The sequence below is a fragment of the Acromyrmex echinatior genome, chromosome 2 (assembly GCF_024713525.1).
Source record: "Acromyrmex echinatior isolate Ae372 chromosome 2, ASM2471352v2, whole genome shotgun sequence".
Taxonomy (NCBI): Eukaryota; Metazoa; Arthropoda; class Insecta; order Hymenoptera; family Formicidae; genus Acromyrmex; species Acromyrmex echinatior.
In genome coordinates, this window is record NC_141853.1 from 18,715,030 (window position 1) to 18,734,657 (window position 19,628).

Consider the following 19,628-nt stretch of genomic DNA (forward strand, 5'->3'; position numbering starts at 1 on the left):
CTAATCTTGCCACCGTATTGGATACGGCGGTACTGATGATGCCAGTAAATATGATGGCAAGACTCTAATCCAATTCAGCAAGAAAACAAGCATATGTTGCTGGCTTAGTACTATTAAAGAATTATGATATTACATTTGTAATAAATTTTCTGTTTTTTCTCCTGAAAATTAATTTTCTCAAATTTCTTTTTAAATTTATTTTTTATTTTTGAGTATAATTCAAATTTGGATTCAATACAATTCCATCATATTTAATCGATTATAAAATTGATCAATCAGACAAACAATATTGTTAAACAAATGTCTGAGTTCTTTCATATTTCTAGATTGGCGGTTCTGTGCGAACCATAAAGTCTGTTCGCATTGTTCGAAATCCCCAAACATTTTTTAACTTAAAATGAGATATATTTGGCGTTGAAAAGAGTAAAAATGAAGATGTTGAGTGCAAAAAGTGCAAGCGATGTGAACAGACTTAAATACATATTCAGTGCTGTTGAATATTGAAGAGAGTCAGAGAGAGAGAGAGAGAGAGAGAAAGTGAAGACTCTGAGTACAAAAAGTACAGGCAACACGAACAGACCTATGGATAGGTTATGTTACCCTGTCGCAACTATTTGTTTACCAGAAGATTTTAACTCTATATATTTTAAAGGCGACGAAAATTAGTTATCATAATTTTCAGATTCTAAGGTACAGCACAGCATCATTGCTACTGACTTGTTCCGATTTCTTTCATATTGTTAATACTAATTAATTATTTATCAGATATATCCTGGTAAAATGGAAATAGAACTGATTGAATTAAAAGATATAAAGACTGTTCCGGATATAATACACGTTTATCCAGAACGAGTAAAGTCTGAGTGTACACCACTCGTTATTGACAATGGTAATTTGCAATTATATATTTATTTTAATTATGTCCACATATCATAAATTAACAGTGTTGTTTGACATTAGGATCCTACAATTGCAGAGTTGGTTGGGCTACTGAAAAAGAACCACAATTGATATTCAAAAATCTCATAGCGAAACCAAGAAAGGAACGTGGCAAGAAAGATGGAGAACCTCAAGTAGGAAATGACATAGCAAACATTGAAGCTGTTCGATTTCAATTAAAGACTCAATTCGATCGAAATGTAGTGACGCATTTTGAAGCTCAAGAACAAATATTGGATTATATATTCACACACATGGGGATAGATACAGAAGGCAGCGTAAATCATCCAATTATATTGACAGAAGCATTCCTTAATCCCAATTATTCTCGTAATTGTAAGTAATAATTTATTTTATTTTTAATTCTCAATAAAAACCTTTATATACAAATCCATATATTTCAGTAATGGCAGAATTATTATTTGAATGTTATAATGTACCATCAGTAGCCTACGGAATTGACTGCTTATTTTCGTATCAGCATAACAACTGTCCATCTGATGGTCTAATAGTTAGCGTAGGTTATCATACAACTCATATAATACCAATACTAGATGGGAAAGCAGATGCTATGAACGCGAGAAGAATTAATGTTGGTGGATATCACATCACATCATATATGCATAAACTCCTTCAATTGAAATATCCAGTACATGTCAATGCAATAACACTTAGTCGAGCAGAGGTATACATCATATATTATAATGTAATAAGAGAATAAAGTATCTGAACTTATATTTTCTATTTTTTTAACGATTACTAAATGTCTGCTTTACAATTTCCAGGAGTTGATACATGAGCATTCGATGATTGCTTTAAGCTATCAAGAAGAATTATCCAAATGGGCAGATGTAGATTATTATGATACACATGTTTTAAGAGTACAATTACCATATATTGCGCCTACTACTACTCCCGGTTTGACGCTTGAGCAACAGAAAGAAAGAAAACGGGAATTAGCACGGCGATTAATGGAAATTAATGCGAGAAAAAGAGAAGAAAGGGTTGGTATTTTATGCTTTTATTTATATATTACTCTGTTGTAATATTAAATAACATTTAATTATGCATCTCGTATCTGCAGTTAGCAGAAGATGAAGAACAACTTAATCAATTGCTAGCAGTTCAAGATCTTCTAGAAGAAGGTGAAATAGACGAATTTGACCAGGCATTGAAATCCTACTCTCTTGCAAACGAGGCTGATTTAATAAAAATGATAAATAATCTACAAGCAAAAGTAGAAAGAACCAGACAGAAAATCGTTGCTGCTAACTCACAAGAGGAAAATATTGTGATAGAAGAAAAACCTAAAATCAAGTCAAGTCTTCAACCTAGAGATCAACAAGATTTTGATGAATGGATTGCTGGAGTTAGAAAGAAAAGGTAATTTCTTGTACGTTGATAATATCCAGCACACATATGCTTATCTATTAACGGATTAAATCTTTATTTCTTATAGACAAGAAATATTAGATAAACGCATGGCAAAAAGACAACGAAGGCAAGATATGGCAAAGCGGAGAACAGCCGCCGCACAGGAGAGAATGCGTATAATTAGTCAGTTAGCAAAAAAAGAAAAGCGCGATGACGATTTTGGTATGCGAGACGAAGACTGGGATGTGTACAAAGTCATAAATAGAGTAAGATATATTTTCCTTTTTATGTGTAATTACATGATATTTTTTGTTACAAATATTATTTTTATAGGAAGGCGGCGATTCAGATTCAGAATTAGAACAGGAGAAACTATTAGAATTGGAAGATGTGTTACGTCATCACGATCCAGAATTTGATAGTGCGGGATCTAGCGTTCCTATGGTTCCTGGAGAAACTCATCAGCTTCATGTAGGCGTAGAACGCTTACGGACACCAGAATTGTTGTTTCAACCATCTATGATTGGTTCTGTAGAAGCCGGGATTGCCGAAGCAATTGAATTTGTTTTAAAACAATACACTTCTGAAGAACAAACGCGTCTTGTGAGCAATGTATTTCTTACCGGTGGATCAACAACTTTCCCAGGGTTATTAGAAAGATTAAAACGCGAACTACGCGAAATGAGACCTTTTGGATCGAACTTTCAAGTGAATATTGCGAAAAATACCAGTTTGGATGCCTGGTATGGTGCAAGAGATTTCGGTTTGAATGGTAATTTTCCTGAATACTTAGTCAGTCGCAAGGAATACGAAGAGAAAGGTGGAGAATATTTTAAAGAACATTCAACAAGTAATACTTACACTCGATCACCCGATCCCTTGCCGATGATACAAGTACCTGTAACATCTGAGCAAGTGATCGTGGAAGATGCTATAGTTGATGTCGAAATTGAATAAAATTAACTCGAAAGTTTTAATTCGCATATATATTAATATTGTAAATTATATAAATTTTAAATAAAGAAACGTATACATGTGTATGACAAATTCTAAATTACTTCTTTTGTTGTCGAGCAGATTTTATAAATATAAAGCTTATATATATAAAATAATTCGATCATGATATATATGAAAACTTTTATTATTAAATGGATATTAGCAAAAAAATTAATCATTCTTTTTTTGTTCATGGATACCTACTTTATTACACAAGTATTTCTGTTTGTTCATTTTATTACGAACAAACTACATTGTAGTCTGTTTGCTGATCACAATATACAGTTCCCAAACATCGCATTTCGCCATTCAACACAATTACGCGGGATACATTTTTACTTTTCTTATTTTTCGAGGACAATCGACATCGGCTTCTGGGCGTACTTCATGTAGCCTAAAAAATTATGAAAGTGATCCCTCACCTTAGCGATAAAATTGATTTTACAGCAACCTCAGTTACAAATCTCCGATCTCGGTCCGCGAGAGCTTAAGCTAACATCACAATATAATAATACACTGAAATCATCGAGGCCCCATAGGCAGTTACAACTAACACTACTAATTCTTGCGCAACATATCAATAAAGGAACCCATACCGCGATGTAACGCTTCAATTTTCGCGATTGCTCGAATCTAATTTGACGTAAAATAAAGAAAGAAAAAAATCTATATCATGCGCAATGACATCACAAACTGTTAGATCACAAGTGCACAGCATCTGTTTATAGTATTTGATCAAAGAAATTCTGTGTTTTATACAATATTGCGTACTCACAATTTGTATAAAATACAATTACATATGTGATATACATTGTAATAATATATACGAGTATATGACATGTTATAGAATCTTCTACATAAAATACATATTTTACTTTTACATAGACAACATGCTGAAATAAATTGGGATACACATAAATACTTTCTATTAAAACAATACAACGTAAATCTAATATTAAAAGCGTACAATGTTCCGAATATTTGCAAACGAAAATTATGAAGCTCATTACAAAATTAACATAATTTTAAAACGGCCTTGTAAAATAATGAAATTGGAAACTCGATATTCACGTAATAATTGATTAATGATCTATTTTGTTTTATATCACGTTTACCATATATAATTATGTAATGAGCTTATGTCAAATTTAGATACATATTTCGTTCACAAGATTCACCGATGAGTTATAGTGTACATACGTACCTCGATACAGCGCAAAAAAAAAACTTAATTTAAATATCCTTTACAACTATCACAGTTTGAGGTCGCTGAAAATCAATGTCTCTCGCCTGTAACGACGCTCTATATCTTATGAAATTTTCATTCAGAGAATGGAAGGATAGGTGTGGAGGACACTTGGGTAGTTTTGTTTACAATAAGATTGAGGTAGAATCCAATCTGCAAATAAATACAACTTTTGATCCGCATATGCTATAAGTGAGGGGCTACTTCCGTCAACAATAATGTAACATTAATTAAAAGTATACGTAGCATTAAAATCGACGCCGCGACAACGATGACAGTGATGATGATAATTATGACAACGATGACAATGATAACAATAATTGTAATGATAGTAGTAATAATAATGATAATATAAGGATAAAAAGTAATTCGCAATAATAACTAATACAACAACGGTTAATGTTTTACTGCAATATATAATGGCTGTATGCATTTATATATATATATATATACATATATATTTATGTATATGTATATTATATTTGTATGGTGGGGCAAAGATTGACAGCTATGTACAATACATGCTTGCCTTAGTTGTACCATTTTTATATTATACGCACCTATACCCTCCGCATTAATTATGTGACAATAATAATAATTGATAATAATCAAAATAATTACAATAATAATAATCGTAATTATATTAGTATCGTTTGTTCGTAAAATATCCTATATATAACATATACCTGCAATAATAACTAGGTATGCAGTATGTACGTAAGAGGAGGATGTGTCGGATAGGATATGTCGATAAAAACTATGGTATACCAAGCGTCAACTTTTTATTATCTCTGCTATCATTTGTCTTGTTTCTTCTGTTATTGTTTTTTTTTTTTAATCGTTTTTCGCAAAATGACTATTACAAAAGTGCACGTTACACGCGATTCTTACATTTTACTTTACGTACATACATAAATCGGCGTAGATCTATCTACTTCTTCATTGTCGTTTATATTAGTTCGGTAGCGTTTATTATTTCTTTTAGTTATATATACTTTATTCTCCCTTAACGGAGCGCTACGATAATCCCCTTGTTTACACCATACATACATACGTACGTACATACATACACACTTGCGTATATATAACACGTGACATGATACTTTCTACGCATCGACGGTACATAGGTATATCTTATCGTCGTATATCATATCATAATTTTGTTCCTTCTGTGATTTTTTTAAAACACGATATTACTGACGCAAATACGTCAAATACCGCGACTAACAGCAATCCTCTTACTTCCCTTACCCACCTCTTTCTCATCAAGGATTCGACGACACGCAATTCCGGACTTGCTTTCGTTCGTCTTTTAATATCAAGGCTTTTAGGCACCGTTCAAAACTCGAGTTGAGAGAATTATTAGCGATAGAGAAGAACTTACGCTTGTACTTACGGCCTGGTGACTCTTATATAGCACCCCCGATAGACCAGATTTATAACATGTATTAACTCTTCACAGCTCGTAAGAAAGAAACAATATAATTGATACGGTGAGATATATTTAGCGAGAAATCATTTAATGGAGATGATTACGGTAAATAACATTAATATATTATCGTGTATAAAAATTCGAAAACTATCTTCGCGAATTTACAAAATTAATCATATCTCATTTCCAAACTTAAAACATACGTAACAAGACTAGTATCATTTGTGATTATGATCATTGAAATCTTATTTTAAAACGTGGTCGTAGAACGTCTCGAACTACATAGAACTTTTCATAAATATTGTGGACCTCTTTACATTGTGATTTGTTTATCTGTGCATTGTTATTGCAAAAGTGACGGTAAGCTGTAAAGAGTGAATGCAAAGCACACTCCCGCCGTCGTTGCAAAAAAATATCGTTGGACGAGGAAGACCGTTGTTATATGTATATACATGTGCAGATTTCGTGCATGTGAAAAATGTCTCAAATCTTTCGTCGGGTTGCTACAAAAATATCAATATATTTGAAATAAAAAAAAAAGCGACGGACATTCTTTAACAGTGAATATGTCCTTTTCGCCATTTGTTTCGTCTATATCTCTTGTGAATTATCGATTATCTCTACATGGTTCAGAAACGCTGTGTGACATTTATCTCTCAACGTAGTTGTTCAATCCCGACGTGCCTCCGTATTACATCCTTTCCCCTCAAGTGATCCGCTTGATGCACGCCGGTACTCTTTGTACATCTCTTTTATATATTAAATCTAGTTTGGGGCGCGTGGATTAAGCGAACCGCTTAAGTCGAAACGATTATCGCCTCGATGCTAGAAAAAGCAATCGCGCTTCGGCAATTAAGTAATTTTCGAGAATAAAATGAAAACGGAGCACTCATTTTATCGCGATCGCCATCGCCGAGGAATATTTCTTATTGCTATAATTCAAAGTGCGCTAATATATTTTCTTTCCTCACGCGGAAATATCCCTGCCAGACTTCTCATTTCTTTCCCACCTTTCCCACGCCCGCGGAAAGATTGCTTTGAGAATCATTGCCCTGATAATAAGGTTCTTCTGCTACGTTTGTGTGTATATGTGTGCGCTCGCGCGCGTGTATGTGTGTGTGTGTGTGTCGCGCGTCTCTGTGTCCGTTTCAAACTAAAGCCAGTACTAGAAGTGCGTGTCCCTTTTTTTTAAATATATATATATATGTATATATATGTATATATATTCCACTGTGGACTCTGCGACACCTACAAAAATTCCTACACTACTTTATTACGCAGGCCTCTATAAGACTTACGGTAGCACAGTAAACCCCTATAAAAATAAGAGCTATCCTACATAAACGTATTACAAAAATAAATGGCATTGTACTCTGCTAAAGAAGCAAAATGGTACAGGCGCAATGTCGAGCGACGCGAGCATTGTCAATTTAACTCCCCCCCCCTCCCCCCCCTCCCCCTTTCCTCTGCTTCAAGTTCCCCATCTTTAGTTTTAGATGTCTTTCTCTTTCGTTCGTCGGATTTCGAGATCAATCGCTAAATTCGACAGCTCGAATTGTTTCTTTTCTCCTTTTTCTTTTATCATCTATCGTCCCTTCTACGAGACCTTCCTCGATCGACCCCCTACTGAAAGTCAGGTTTAATTACATCACGTGCTGCTCGTGCCAGGCGACGCGAGGGTATAAAACATTACGAGCCAGGGCTGTGCTTACCGGGGCTATCACAAGTACGGAGTCGATCGCACGGCACGATAGAGCACTTGGTAAAGGTAGTCGGACCAGGAACTGGCTTTAAAAGTATCGGGAATGAAACGTGGTGCCCTCCGATAAAACATTGCCATTTCTCTTATGGTATCGTTCATTGAAACGTTCAGAGACAAAAACGCTCTTCTATCTGATCTAATTCCTTTCACGCGTAAACTGAAACGCCGATTATCAAATTGGTCCTTTCTCTAACATCTTCGATTTAATGAGATGAAGCATAGTTGTATGCGCAAAACAAAAATGTTATGCAACGAAGACCCGATTCTCTTGTTTCAATGACTAATAAAAATTTCACAAAGTGGCAATATTTCCAAGGACAATTATATGTACGTATGTATAGGGGAAGTTTGGTAAGGGTGCCACCACCAATAGTTCCACATTTCGATTTAAATTCGCTGAAAGAAGATACATCAGGAAGATACGTGCAACTACCCGCTAAATTGTATAAGAGTATTAGGATATTAGAGTACGTGATACATCCGAGATGATAGCTAATAGCAACGTAACGAAGACAAATAGTCTAACACTGACAAGTATAGAGCATTCCAAGTTTTTCGTATCTAATAATCAGTTAATTGATATTGTCGTATGCATGCTGCAAAAAATTGGAAACAAAAAGTCAAATAGTCTCAATAAATATACATAACATTTTTCTCTAAACTCTGCTTCTTTTTAATTACATACTTTCTACATTTTATTTATTTCCTTTTTGCCTACCTAAACATACATATAATTACTTTAAATATGAAAAAAATACATATCTTTAGTAAAAGAAAAAATTTTTATAATAATCAATCGACAAAGTAACAATAATAGATATACAAGTATGTGAATATTCGAATACAATTGCACAATAAACATTCATAAAACCGCATCTTTTGTTGTCAATTTTCTCGCGATTTTATGGAATTTTCTTTTTCTTTTTTTATTATTGCAACGAAGCTGCTGATTTTTCGTTTTCAATTTAGAATACAAAAATAATGATTAAAATAATTTATTTCTTGAAAACATTTTTTTAAAAGTATAGTAATAGTACCTTAAAAAGTCCAACAAAATTCAATTTCATATAGAATATAACAAAACATATCAACTGAATACAGAAAAATGATACACAACTAAAAATACACAATATAAATCTCTATACGTAAAAAAATTATACGTATATGTGTGTACCTTCCTCATTTCATTAAAATATAGAAATATATCGTTGTATAAATTACGTAAACAGCATAAATTTTCTAACGGCGCAGTATGCTATTAGAAAAGATACAACTTGAGAATTTTAAAAGCAACAACGTATTTAAAACCTTTTGTCTTTTACTCTAAATACGATTGCAAGATTTTACAAGTTAGTAAATAACTTAATGTCAGCACGTGAATTGAGAATTACTCTTCATAAAGTCGATTTTCGTCAAGACTCGAAAAGCATCTTTTTATCTCCATGACTGTATGGCATCCTAGAATCCACAAACTTTAACACATCATTTTTGTTGTTTAACATATTATGATTACTAGCTATATTAGCTATTAATATCGCTGATCTATCACTATCATATTCAAGCGCAAGAGAGCAGCGTCATTGAGAGATGAGCGAGAATTTATTTATCTACAGGATAGGAAGAGAAGTTTAATGAGATTTCCAACTAATTTTGTATGATAGCGAGAAGTGATTAAAATAAAAAATTAACAATATAAAGAAACAGCTCAAATGATAATTAATTAAAATAAAAAAGATGACTATGTCGATGCTTATCTTATATAATCTTTAATAGCAAAATCCTCGAAACTTTATCGCATTAATTTATATAACAGTTAAATTAAATTATATTTTATATATATATATATATTTTATTAAAGAAAGTACTAAAAGAAAAATTTAAATATATATATATATATATATATATATATATATATATTTAAATTTTTCTTTTAGTACTTTCTTTAATAAAAACTATAATAACGAAATGAATGTAATAGCGATGGAAGAATTTAATAGGGGACTAAAGTCGTTAATATCTCTTTCAAAATTACATAGCTATCAACTTTATGAAATAATAGAAATAATATAAAAATGACTAATTAAAATCAATAATTTGAGAAGAGTGCGGAAGAATTTCATGAATATATGTTTTGCATAAAAGAAATCTTCAGATGGTAGAATGTCGAGTATGCATAAGCTCGTAAATCAATGACTAATTCGATAGATATAAATATTTTATATAAATTATATATTTTACAAAATACAATAATATTACAATAGCGATCTCTTTCTGTGAAAAGTCTGTGAAAAATATGAGGAAATATCTAATACTGTGATAGATCGCAAATAGATAGAATCGCAAAAGACATTTATATTTTGAATGCACGAAAAGATAAACTACTATACGAACTCTGTACAAAAATCTCAAAACTTTGATTTATTTACAAATAGCCAGATAACCATTCTTTATCGTCCGTTTACTATTAACTGTAACAACTGTATTTCTTCCGCACTACAAGGTCATAAAAGATGGAATAGATAACATAACAAGTATATTCAGAATATCGCTATCCTAGAAGTAGCACTAATATAAAATCACAGGATGATTACTAATGTTCGATAAAAGTTTATAATGAGTACAAATTTTCATTATTTATTAATTATTGTTTCTTAAATTAATATCAACTTTGTGCTCTTAATTCCAAATAAAATTTTTCAATAAAGTAATTTCACTGGCTATGTAAATTAATATCATTTGTAATAATCACAAACATAAATCTGAACAGCCAATTTTTAATATATATAGTAAGGTGTACATGACTTTTTTACGGAAACATAAAATATATCTTTGTTATAAAAGCATATTGTTCAAAATATTTGTTAATAACATTTTAAAAACAATGTTAATATGCAACAAATTAAATTTTCATAAAGATTCATAAAATAAAATAGATACTATTAAAATAGATACTATTTCTCTTAATTATGTATATATATATATATATATATATATATATATATATATATATATATACAGATTTATATTATTTCTTCATACATTGCAATTGTTCAAAATAAATATTGTCATTCAGATAAAAGTACTTGAAAAATACTTTTCACTATTTAATAATATTAGAACAAAAATCGAAAACTCAAAATATAACCACTGCCTCTCATTGCAGTGCTCTCAGTGCAATTACATTCCGCGATAAAAAGCACAGAAATTTTTTAATCATTTGTCAAAATTTTTACGTGGTTTATCAAAAATTTTTTTTAAGAAACCTGTAACGTTTACGTAAAAAAGACAGTACCATGTATTTTCTAATGTTATAGAAATTACAGACATCTAGCGCATTCAGTAGAAACAGCATTTGTGCAGGAACTAAGCAGCAAATAAATCGATTATTAAAGCCAGCAGAATATATCTCGAGTATCACAAACTATAGTAGTTTCTTCAGCTAAACATGCTCATTATTGCAATTATAAGAATTAACATACGATAATATACGATTATTATTCAGATAAAACTGCATGACTTGAGCATATATAAAAGTCACTTGCTCTCGATCTCTTGTATTAATATTGAAATTGCCAATGCTCACAAAAAAGCGTAAAATTCATAGCAATAACTTGCTGAATTATTTTACATAGCGGCTTTTACGCTTGTTTCCTAGCGCAATACGTCTTTTGATTCCATTATTGATTACACTGTGTATAAGGTTTTTAAAAATTTCGGATTTACATATGAGTCATCTCTTTTTCTTTAGTGTCGCAGTCTATCATCATTCTCGCGCCCTCGATAATGTTATGATTAGGATGGCCGATATTCTAATGTCGAAATTTTTATCAATTAAATGAAAATTGATATCTTAAATATCTTATTTTAATTATGGAATTCAGCCAATGGAATAGATTTCAGTTAGGACCAATTAAGACTGGCAACCTTATTGGCGGAATTTTAGGATTTTAGGATTAAGACCGAAGCATAAACATAAACCAAGCATAATTTGATCGACACAAAATCGATTCATTTCTGATGTTGCATTGCAAAGTGGGAAGAGTGAATCAATATTAAGCCATGCGATATCTTTGTTGCGATAATCGACTTTCGAAATACCGGAAATAATTCAAGACGTCATGAGGAATATCAGTCGTGGAACAAAAATAAGCCAATGCAATGAGTATCTATCTTAGTCACGGGCGGGAAAAAAGTAGAACAAAGTTGATATTACATTCTCGAACTTTTAATATCAATCATCTACGAATTCGGCCAAGCATATTGCAGTTAAAATTTCTATTACAAATATTACACATCCTCTTTTTTTGTAACTTATTCGCATTTTAGCATACTATTTTTTATTTAAAAAGAAAAGAAAAAGATAACTAATTAAAATACAATAAAAAGATCTTTCACGCTTATTTAAACGAAAAAAGGTAATAAAAAGCATTGAAATTATCTGATAAAGTAACTAAAAAGAAAAATTTGTACATAAGACGCACACCAAGAAAGACAGAAAAACCGAAAAATAAATGAACAAAGAAATGTGCAATCTCGCATTTTACGTAGAAGTATACGCTCGTTATGTATAAGTATATAGCACTTGTAGATGTTTCCGCACTTTAAAAGTGCCGTAAAACATCTTCCTTGTTTCTTTTTTTCATTTTATCTTTTATATGTATATACAGATGTATTGGTCCGACGAGGATCCTCCTAAAGGAAGAACTCGTCTTTCCCCCCTTCTTACGAAAATACACATTTTTTTGATATACATGTCGCGAATAGAACTCGAAGATACGTCCGCGAAAAAGCGGTCGGTGTGTGAGATCGTTATTACCGATTCGATAAGTCAGTGCTGGGCAATCTTAAAAAATATACGCATACAGCTTACATATACGCGATATACTGTCTGAAATAACTCCTAATTCTACGTATTGGATAACACAGTTAAAATCTCACTACATTTTCAGGACGCTGATTTTACTGGCTAACGATCGTTTCTGACTGAAATTTACCGGTCACGTTTACCGGAGATGCTATCGCGATATTTCGCATTTCTAAGCGTCGGGAATTATTGCCGTTTGTGAGCATGCCTTTTTGTATTGCAAAATTGTCTTATATGAAATTTCGAAAGTATATAAATAATTTTGTGCGACTCTAATCTTGATGTTTAGCAACGCAAATAAATTAAAGCTCTTTCAATTAAACGAATTGATCCCATACACACAAAAAAATATTCTACTCCTAAGAAAAGATGATTTAGATTACTTTTTTCTTTGATAAAAAATATTTTCTTCATAATAGTTAAAACATACTTAAAAATTTAAGAGAAAAACTTATTATCATGTACTTAAAATAAAAATTTAATTTTTCCTTTAGAAGACTATAATATTTCATTCCGAAGAAGCGACTTTATAAGTATATGTAATAGACAAATCGAATTTATTTTGATTTAATATATATATTATAATCTTATAATTGAAAAAAGTTAAAGTTATTGGAATATATTTTGAATAAATTGGATGCTTGTGAATTTATAACAAATTTGCAAATATAAACTTTTAAAATACGAAACAAGAAATTGATATTCGAATATAGTATTTTTTCTGTGTGTATAGGTTATTCTACATTATCTTTCATTTGCACGATCACATTTAAATTAAATTCCATCATCAAATATTCATAATAAATTATATGCAGCTGAAGCATCAATTGACAATTCATAAATTATTGGCAAATAAATCAGCTTAAAATATCGATAAGATAACAGCCTCTGAACAAAGCATCTATTTCAAACAGTACGATCGTTATATAAAAATGTAAAAAATGTAAACCCGCGCCCTGCGCGCATTCGTATAAAACTCTCTTTAAATACTCGCATAATTATCCTTCCCAAACGATAACTTATGATATCTACAGCCTTTGCCCAACACTGCGAAGGTATGCGTCTAAAAATGAAAAAAAAAGAGAAAAAGGAAAAAAAAAAGAAAGAGATCGTGAGTGAATAAAACGATCGACCGGAACTGCGATTTTTAAAGGCTATCCTAAGGCTATCTAATTTCACTTTTTATACATATTTATAATAAACTACAAAATATATATATATGTATATATATATATATATGTATATATATATATATCACTATAATTAGGAGCTGCGCGATCATATGCTCAGAGGCTTTAATCACAGCTTTGTAGTACACTTAATATCTCATAGAGCTGCCCAATGACTAGCCGACAAAAAAGATCAATCGCGTTCTCTCATTGCACTTCATTCTTTAATATGTTCGTGAACCAGAAATCACGCGCGTTCTGGTCTCTTCTCTTACGCGTAATTAACTTAATTAATCGCTTATTTAATTTTAATCAATGCGATTAGTCGCTTGATTAACTACGTTAATTAATGAAACAATGGATTTAACCAATTTGCCCGGTTACTTAACTCATTTCGTCCACAAACGTACAATTTTACGTTTTAAACTCTTCTTCATCAATGAAATACTTTATCGTACTTTATCCTCTTTTCAGCGCGCTTTACAAGCGCTTACATCCGTGAAAAACGAAAATCAGAAAGACAAGAGAGAAAAAAAAACAGATAAAAAGAGAGAGAATAAACATTTCGCATCTCGTAGTTCGTTACAATAAAGATCAGTCTTGTCCAGGTGACTTCGCATCCTCTTTAAATCGAAAGCCTCAGGCATACGCGCGCAGGATCATTTTGATCATTTTACGTGAAAATTAAATCGCTAAAAGAGATAGAAAGAGAAAAGAAAAAGAGAGGGAGAAATAAAAAAAAAGAGAGAACCACAATAAGAAAGTTCGAGGCACGCTAGAACGAATAGTTTCTTTCGATTTATGTACCTTCGTAGCTCTTCGCGGTTTCGCATGTTAAACGCGCAATTGTTAGTGAATTGCACTTACACATAATCGCAATTATCTCAGATTTCGATTACTCGAAAGCGATGACCGCGTTTAAAAATGTGCTTTGAGAGTTACTCTCAATTTTACGCGCGGTTGTCATGGTTCCCTCGCGCTTGCACTAAAACACGTGGCGTGATGAAAGAAAGAGAGAGAGAGAGAGAGAGAGAGAGAAAGAGAGAAAGAAAAAGGAAACAGAAATTATATTATATAATAAGCTAATAGCTAAGATCATTCGTGAAGAATCAACAGCCTATTACGCCTTTTACACGATAGAACTGCATTTGTTATGACCTGCATCCTATTCTTCCGCTTTATTATACATTCGTACGTCGTATATGTATATGTATATACAATATATATATATATATATATATATATATATATATATATATCTGTGTACATCTCGAGATATGTGGAAAGTAAGTACAACTATGGAACTGATTGAAAGCTGTGTGCTCTACACTCTAACGAAGAACAATTTTCGTTTTATCACAAACGCGCATCTCGTCACATACGAACATATTCGTCGATGTTGTGAAGGGATGGACGTTTTACGATCTACAGGGAAAGCGACAGAAGGAATTCTCGTAGCGTTTCAAGCTAAAGAGAAACCATGACGACTATATGACGTGATCGTATGCACTACACGTGATTGCCGAAATAAACGCGCGCTCTCGCATGTGTGAGTGTGATCCTTAGCGATAATGTGATCGTAGTAGTTTCTTCTTTTTTAGTAGTATAGTAGTACATAGTAGCAGTAGAATAATAGTGGTAGTAATAGCCGTAATAGTAACGATAGGTAATGTATAATTTGGGAAATGTCGGTGGTGGTGATAGAAGTGATAGTGGTAGTTAGAATAATAGCAGTGATAATAGTAGGATTAGTATAGTATTACTGTTGTTGCTGTTGTAAAATTAATAATAGTGTCTACCAAACACACCTTCGGTAGAGACCAACGTTGCTAAAATTTTCGATCGCCTCGTGACATTGCTTTTTCATTTTCCTCGTTTTGATATTCGTCAAAATAGTAAAACCAATAGTTTAAACATTGTAGATAATAATTACTATCTATATCACAGATTCAAGTGACTAAACTCCTTTAAAAATATAATATAAATATGTGTACGTGTCGTAATGGTTCGCATAATATATATACACACATATACATAGATGTAGATAGGTATATATGTATATATACACTCGCAGAGACGTGATTAAAATCAGGCGAAATAAGAGTGCTGAAATCACGGAGACTCGTAGAAACGTTACACGCTTCGGTTTCAGCTAGCATCGCATACGGATAGCGATCGATTCATTAAAACGATCTGTGCCGGCACGATTTTATTATCCAACGATTAAAAACTCCGCTTCAATCGGGTGCTATTCAATCCCATGTTAAAAGATGTTTATGAATATAAAATCCATTAGATATACAAAGAGACGCAAAGTAGCAAACATTTATCGAACAGTAGTCACTTCGCAATTGATCGAGCTAAGTCGTCGTATCCCTCCTAAACCGAAACTGAGATCGTATTTCTTAAACCGTGACGAGCGAGCATCCGTTGTTACGAACCGAAAGTGGATGCTCGATAGGCACTTTGATCAACCGACACGATTAAATAGCACCAGTTTCACTGGTATTTTCGTTCGCGTTGGAGGTCGAGCGATGCTAGATGAAAACTCGCGTTTTTTAATTATTACGCTGCATATATTCCGAGTACGAAGTACTCGCGGGGCTCGTATTCGAGTACTGAGCGTATAGATAGAGTGCGGGATGAAGCCCTGGCGGAGGGATGCCGCGGTGCAGCTGATGTTGCGACTCCGATGTTGGATCTAGAGGGGACGACAAGTGCGAATAGAGTTGGGAGTTGGGGCTTTCCAAGGAATTGGAGGAGCCCGTCGTTTGGTAGACACTCTGCGGTGTGCTCGTGTGCTCGGTGTGAGATATAGGTGAGTTAAGTGTGAACGGCGAAGACGCCGAGGTGGGACATACTACTTGCTGTGGTGATTGATGTTGCGGCAGGGACTGGGTAGCGCTGCTGCTGTCTAAACACTAGTTGGTGGTTTGTGGATGCAGCAGCGGTAGTGGAAGCTGTAGATTGTTCTGCTTGGCTAAACTGGCAATCTCCGCGGCGATGCCCGTGCCTTTAGCTCCTGCGAGACCGTCCAATGACGACGGTCCTTCGCTGTAGCGCAGATCACAGACCGGGCTCTCGAAGCCGGTGCCCGGGGTGCCGGCACCGCTGCTCTGCGGCGTCGGTGGATTGTGATTCGTGCTCTGAGTCATGTCACGGTGCACCCGGTTTTGATGCCTTATCAAATAACTGTCGCGTACAAACGTACGTCCACAGAGATTACACTCGTAAGTGGTACTGGCGGTATGTGTACGGATGTGAATCGCAAATTGACTTTTGGACGTGAACGTGAGAGAACATCGGTCGCAGACCAGAGGCTTCTCGGCTACGTGGCTCCAACGGTGCGCGGTGACGTAGCTCTTAACGGCGAAACGTTTGTGGCAAATGTCGCACGCATACGGTCGTTCGCCCGTGTGCACTCGTTTATGAGTATTGAGACTGCTCTTTTGAGTAAACCTTTTCAGACACAGCTCACATTGAAAAGGTCGTTCGCCCGTGTGCGTCCTCATATGCACTTCTAGATAAGGTTTGCGGCAAAAACTCGCCTCGCATACTGTACAATGGTAGGGCTTGTTCCCTGAATGAAGTTTCATATGCACATAATAGGACGAAGCGGAGGACAGTACCTTGCCGCAGACCTTGCAAGGTTGAGGTTTGGACCGTGAGCCCTCTTTAACGGTCTGTTGACCCGTAGACTGACGACTCGGTGACTCCTGTTGCATACCCTGACTCTGCTGTTGCTGATTCTGTTGCGGTTGTTGCTGACTCTGCGGCTGACCCTGTTGTTGCTGATTTTGCTGCTGACTCAGCTGCAACGTTTGCTGCTGAGGCTGCAGGTGACCCTCTTGCTGGGAAAGATCCTCTCGATCATCGGACAGATTCACCAGGGAATTGGATCCATCTGAACGACTGGAAGCAACCGAATAGAACCCCATGGGTTCGCTCTTGATCTGTTGATCGAACATGGACGTCATAATGACAGTCTGCTGTGGTTGAGCCAGCTGCTGAGACTGCTCGTCCTGCTGCTGTACTGCTTGCTGATGGGGGAGCAGAGTCAGGTTGCGCTTGACAAACTGCTCATATCCTGTGTACCAATCCACCTGCGTGTGAGAACAAAGCTCTAGAGCGTGGTACGCCCCAGGGGCAGGAGAGGAAGGAAGAAGAAAAAGAAGTAGCGTCACCCAAGCGAGCGTGTTACCCGCGGACGTCTGCGCCGCGCATATGGCCGCGTCAGGTTAGACCAACAAGGTTCGCTTTGACATTTATCTTTGACAAGTGACAGAAGGTAGCTGGACGATCAGCTGATTGCATAACTTTTAACCGCGGGGCGCGTCGCGCACGGCGCGGACGCCACCGCGGAAGCATCGCCGGGGTCTACGATGGCGAGTGACGCGAGCCGCTCTATTTTTAATAGAGCGACCGATCGAGAAACGGCGGAAATATAATCGTCGTCGGCGAGACCGGATTTCTCCCGCGAGTGGAGGGGATAGTTCGTGTCTGTTGTATGCGCGTCTCCTCGGTGGAAAACCGATTAGACGCGCTCGCCACTTCCGTACAAACCTTTGCTAATGTAGTGGTCCGGGTCTAGGGTCGAAAAACGTCGCGCCTCATCGAGCGCACCGCCTCCCTGCGTCGTGCGGCTTCACGGGCAATCGCGAAACATTTGTACGGTCAAATTGTTTTTCTCCGACACAAAATATAAGATGGCTGCTACTATATTTCGCGACGGGCACCTATACGCGCGCACGCACACGCACACGCCGTCAAGCGGCACGCGCACCAAGCCGTTTCATTGGCTACTCGCCTTAGGCCGCGCCCGCCGCCATTGTCTTTGACTCCCTCGCGATGATTGGATCGCACTGCGTGTGCGGTCATTTATACTGCCCCTAATCTATTAACTTATGCCATAATCTATTAAAATCGACCAATCATACTCGAGTATTTTCCTCTTATTCGACTGTGATTGATCAATTCTTACAGATTACGGTAAGTATAAATAATCCTTAAAAATTGACCAATCATAGTCGATTATTCTCTTTTCATTCGACTGTGATTGGTCAATTCTTACAGATTACGACAAATTAATGGATTACAGCCAATATAAATTAATTTTTAAATGATCCTATCCTCATTAATCTTCATGGCTATGTATGCGACAATACGAAACTAAATCATAAACGATAGATAATCAAAGAAAGAATTCTTCAACTCAACAATAGTCTAGATGCAAAAACGTAAATATTTACGAGGAATACAATAAATCGATAACGATAACGATAAATCGATGAGTGTGAACTGCTCCTGTGTTATATTCAATTTTATCAACATTAGGTGGAATTATAGACTCTATAACAACAATTTGTCAAAACAAAAGTGAAATCATGATCAGACTAAATCGAGATTGAGATTGACATTGGAATTTAACCTTTTTCATTCTTTTGACTAATTAGTAGCTTGAAAAACAAGAGTATACTATCTCTTTTATATGTGCTGTCTCACTGTAGGGCGGCCCGCACAGATTTTTGTATAATGCCAAAAAATCAATTAAAATCCTTCTTTTCTGTCTTTCTTTATAAAAAAAAAACTCTAGTTAGTTTTCTTACGTCCTTTATGCATTATACAAAATTCTGGAATGTGCTCCTGTCTTATAGGATATACTCACACAACTTGCATAGTCATATAAACATATGCATAAAGAAAATTATCCAATCACATTTTACGTTCTCTTTATAAGAGAAATGCGATTGGATAATTTTTTTTATGCATATGTTCATATAGTTGTGCAAGTTTGTGTAGATATATTCTTAATATTATCTTATTAATAAATTCGATTATTTGCATCA

The 19,628-nt window shown here is 34.7% G+C and overlaps 2 protein-coding genes across 3 annotated transcripts; one reads left to right on the forward strand and one right to left on the reverse strand.

The window, feature by feature from the left end:
- The first annotated feature begins 286 nt into the window (after nucleotides 1–286).
- On the forward strand, nucleotides 287–3,480 carry Arp5 (Actin-related protein 5). 2 transcript variants are annotated; one of them, XM_011051892.2, is made up of 8 exons: nucleotides 287–690; nucleotides 766–889; nucleotides 961–1,275; nucleotides 1,344–1,624; nucleotides 1,725–1,943; nucleotides 2,024–2,322; nucleotides 2,399–2,579; nucleotides 2,647–3,480. In XM_011051892.2, the coding sequence occupies exons 2-8, from the start codon at nucleotides 781–783 to the stop codon at nucleotides 3,268–3,270; spliced, it is 2,028 nt and encodes a 675-aa protein (XP_011050194.1). In that variant the 5' UTR covers nucleotides 287–690; nucleotides 766–780; the 3' UTR covers nucleotides 3,271–3,480. The 2 variants fall into 2 exon arrangements, with proteins under 2 accessions (XP_011050194.1, XP_087258671.1); XM_087402545.1 differs by lacking the exon at nucleotides 287–690 and having other exon boundaries at nucleotides 977–1,275.
- Nucleotides 3,481–11,958: 8,478 nt separating this feature from the next.
- LOC105143514 (uncharacterized) lies at nucleotides 11,959–18,542 on the reverse strand. Its single transcript, XM_011051893.2, has 2 exons — nucleotides 18,346–18,542; nucleotides 11,959–17,885 (listed from the first exon to the last, which is right to left on the reverse strand). Exon 2 carries the CDS (start codon nucleotides 17,757–17,759, stop codon nucleotides 16,704–16,706), a length of 1,056 nt encoding a protein of 351 aa, XP_011050195.1. The 5' UTR covers nucleotides 17,760–17,885; nucleotides 18,346–18,542; the 3' UTR covers nucleotides 11,959–16,703.
- Between the last annotated feature and the right edge of the window lie 1,086 nt (nucleotides 18,543–19,628).